Below are 4,303 nucleotides of genomic sequence, written 5' to 3' on the forward strand. Positions count from 1 at the left end.
CCGATATTCAGTTTTAAGGCCGATACCGATAGGGGGCCCATTATATCCTGCATCCCTAATTTCTTGTCAAATTTACTCCTATAGAACAAAATCTAAAATCAATGCTTCATCTTTATAAAAATTTTACATTTTGTCTCTTTTTTTAAATTGAGCTGTTGTTAAAATGGCACCAGATTTACCATTGTACATCTTTAACAAAAAATAAATAAAAAAAATGTTTAATTTAGAGGTAATTTAATATTTGCGGCTTTTATTTAGCTGGACTTACTGAAGCTCTAAAATACAGGAGCTTATTTAGCTCCAATATACATTAGAGATCATTAATCAATGCATCAACCACTCAGATCTACTCTGCAGAAAACAGAAGCAAACATGGAAAAGTTCTCATCTGCCCTTCTGGGCGGGACACATTTTAAGGGCAACACATTTCAAGCTGTGAAAATGCTTAGAAAACAATGTTTCACAGCTGACAATGAAAATGTAACAGTTTAGCAGTTATAATTAGGCCTACACATCTTAAGAAAGATAAATTATATCATGTTATCATCAGCTATGGGAGCCCAAGAAATGCTGAATTTTTATTTTTTATTTTACTTTATTTTTATTTTTTTCTTCTAAAAACGAAATATTCTTAAACAGAAAATTCAATTCATCCATTTTATCAATTTTTCGCTCAGCTCATTCTCCACTAATCTGGAATAAATTCCCAGAAAGAAACCCTCAGTTTTTTAAAATCCAGATTGAAAACATATTTGTTTAAAATGGCTTTTGACTGTGCTATCTAAATATCATTAGTTACATTTTCGCTCCAACTTTCCTTTTTTTTCTGCTGACGGCAGATGCAGCACTTTGTGTTGTACTGAAATGTGTTTTATAAATGAACTAGCCTTACCTCGATGGGACGTAAACAGGTTGTATTTTCTAAGATGCTGTGCGAGAAACGCGTAAGGATTGGTAATGGAGTCAGTATTACGCACATAGGATTCCTTAATGCTTATTTTTAACTCTAAGAGGAGTTGAATGAATAACTAGAAAAGTCCTCTGAGAACACAGGCCACAGCCAAGCAGCACATTTCGCCCTAAATTGTGAATTAGATCTATAACTAAAAACTTTCTATGATCGGCATCTCTGGTAAAAAAAAAAAAAAAGTTCTTAAAATACATTCGTAAGTTTTCAACCGCTACTGCTAACAAACCAACAACGTTCCTTTTTCTCGTGTTTTGGTCTTCAGTAAAATTACTCCAGACTTTTTGAGTCTGATACTGAGGCTGTCAATAATCACTGCTGCCACCCTCTGGTTTAGTGGGGAACTGCTTTTTTCACCAAATTTCCCAAACTCACAATGTTAGAGAATCTTTCAAACAATACCTGTATCTAGATTAGAATCATCACCAACATTTAATTCATTGTTCATTGGCACGAGGAACGCCTCTGATTAGAATTTCATTAAATTATGCCCATAAGTTGAAAAGCACAAAACACACAAACTCTCTGAAAACATAACCTCGGAGGAGGAGGTAATCGGAAAACTTGATGAAAAGTAGAAACTTCTTGTAAAGAACTTCAGAAAGACCCAGAAGTTGGTCCAAAGGACAAAATGGGTAGCAGACTAAAGGCCTGGTTATCCTCCCGCAGCACTGTGTCGCAGTTAGCTTGTTGCAGGTATGATGCAGACATTTTTGATTTATGCTCAATATTGAAGTGTGGTCTACGCTATGTTACTCCAAGCCATACTGCAAAAGCGAAAAAATCAGAAACTAGCTGTGGTCTAGATACTGGCGAGGCCATGAGGAAGTGGGGACAAGTTTGTGCGACAACGGAGGGACATGAGGGCCAAAAAGAGCGGGGATCCAGGTGTAAAAAGGGTCCCAGCGTTTTCACGCACCTCGCTCTGCTAGCTGGTCCATCTTCACCAGTCGTTTTCCACTATCGCGGTCATACAAACAAAACAAGCCGGTAAGGTAGCAAACAGGAAATTCACATAGTGTAAAGCGGGTTTAAGACTGACCAATCACAGGACTCCTGTCTGCGGTCACCTATATTTTGGTGCGGCAGAGTGTCTACGGAGGGGGCGGGGATGTCTCTGCGTTCACTGCGACACCTACGCAGATTACCTAGTTTCGAAGTATAAATCAGCCTTAAGCCTCCATGCACACTAGGGGTGGAACGGTTCACAAAATCCACGATTCGGTTCGGTTCACGGTTTCTGGTCAAGGTTTTCGGTTCGGTTCGGTGTATGTTGATTGTTAGCCTGACATGTTGGTCATGTTGCTGTTAGCATAAACAAAACGTGTTGCACAATGCTTGCACACTGTTGCACTTTTATCCACAAACTTTCTTTCCGCCGTCATCGTAGGTCACTCTAAATGCAAAGTGGTCCCATACAGCAGACCTATAAAGTGCTGCTGGCGCGTCTTCCAACTCCTGTTCTTTCCCACTCGCCATACCCACACAATTCTCCACAACTACTGATTTTTTTCTGCTTCGCTTCTTCTTCTTCTTGTTTACTACTGGTGGTTGGCTTTGGTCGCAGTACCGCCACCTTCTGCTCTGGAGTGTAAACGCTTCGCCTATGAGAAAAAGGAGCAGCGCATGAACCGAACGAAACACATGCGAACCGAACCGAGACAGTCGAACCGAACGGTTCGGACGGTTTTCACAAACCGTTCCATCCCTAATGCACACTAAAGGGCGGGTTATACTCCTGCAGCAGTGTGTTGCAGTTAGCGTGTCGCAGATATGATGCAGATATTTTTGATTTATGCTCAATGTTGAAGCGTGGTCTGCGCTGTTATTCCAGGCCACAATGCAAAAGGGACAAACAGTGGAGTGTTTGTTGGTTTTTGCTGTACAGTTTGGATTAATCACCCTTCTCATTTTTTTTCTGTGCACACAGGGGGTCAACACAGACCAAGGAATGGGAGACATTCTGAGGAAGATGGGTGTGGGAGATGGCGAAGGCATCTCTTTCAAACACTTCTGGAGCTTAATTGAGTCAGTAGCCTCTGACCAGCATGGTATCCTCAGTCGGGCGGGTTCATCATGCAGCTGCATTCTCCTGTGAAGGGCAGGCTTTCAGCTTGTTAACAAGTTCTCAGCCTGGAGTTCAACAAATGTTTCCAACTTTCATATTTACATTTTAAGGACAGGAAATGTCTGATGTTATTTCCAATGCCACCCATTGTTTTTTAACCCTTATCGTAGAAGAGGTTAGGTATATAAATCGTGTAATCTTTATCTGCCAATGATTTCATCTCTGTCACTGTCATGGGAAATAAATCACACCTTCTGAGAGTAAATACAACTGGAAAATGTACTGATTCTACATGGAATGAAATAATATCTCATTAACTCCCAGATTTTTCTTCTGCCGAAGCTGAAATTTTGCTGGAGATTTCCTTTGACAGATAAAACAGTTTTTTTAAATAAACAAACCTAATAATAAAAAAAAATAAAATCTTTAATGTGTATTTTTTTTATCACAAATGTTTGATATCCAACCACAAAAATAGAGACCTTTCTTCTTTGCTCAAAAATAAACATTTTAGTTTTACCCCCTGGTAAATGTCTCCTCATTCATTGTCTTTGTTTGTATTAAATGAGTGAATTCTTTGCCGTTCAATCAGTACATTTGATCATTTCTTCAGTAGAGTTGATTGTTTCAGGCCTTTCTGTATCATTACCAGTCTGTTCCTCACCGGCAGGTAATCAGTGTACATGTTCAGACGGGATGTCTGCGGTAAGCAGAAGAGAGGCTTGGTTCTGATGTAACTGAATATAGACCCAGAATGATGTCACAGTTTAAATTCAGGATTATGAAATGATGGTGGTGAGGTTAAAATGACTGTGGTTGAACAAGGAAACCAGCAGAGGCCTTCTCTACAGCCACACCCTATTCTTGCACTGCTAAAAAGTTATTTTATTCTTATGTTATTTTAAGGGTAAAAATAATTCCTTATTTACCAACTTAAAGTTAAATACACTTATGTGAATACATTGTTTGCAGTTTGTGAAAGGGTGGCATTTTTTTTATTCCAACACAAGATTCTGTTCATGCGACAAAACAAAAATATTTTAACATAGGTCTTTAGTTTGGATGTTGGCACTTTTAAATTTCCAGCTTTTTAAAGGAAAAGTCCGGTCAGCAAGGAATGATCTAAAATTAATACATTTGCGGTGATTTAATGAATTTAGCATTAATCAGTAAAAAATAAAATAATAATCACTGAGTCTGGGAGCGGCCATTTTTGCCCCAATATAGTAACCCCTCCCTCCTGCCATCTTCCAGCAGTGACGTCACGG

General features: G+C 39.0%; 1 protein-coding gene across 1 annotated transcript in view; it reads left to right on the top strand.

Annotated features, from left to right (window-relative positions):
• LOC107103943 (protein S100-A14-like) overlaps nt 1–3,453 on the top strand; it is an 11,709-nt gene extending 8,256 nt beyond the window's left edge. The window contains exon 3 of the mRNA XM_015403809.1: nt 2,898–3,453. Within this exon, the coding sequence (XP_015259295.1) occupies nt 2,898–3,065 (168 nt within the window). The 3' untranslated portion in view covers nt 3,066–3,453. The remainder of the gene's footprint in view (nt 1–2,897) is intronic.
• Nucleotides 3,454–4,303: the final 850 nt, after the last annotated feature.

This window comes from Cyprinodon variegatus, unplaced genomic scaffold (assembly GCF_000732505.1).
Source record: "Cyprinodon variegatus isolate N-32 unplaced genomic scaffold, C_variegatus-1.0 Scaffold1568, whole genome shotgun sequence".
Taxonomy (NCBI): domain Eukaryota; kingdom Metazoa; phylum Chordata; class Actinopteri; order Cyprinodontiformes; family Cyprinodontidae; genus Cyprinodon; species Cyprinodon variegatus.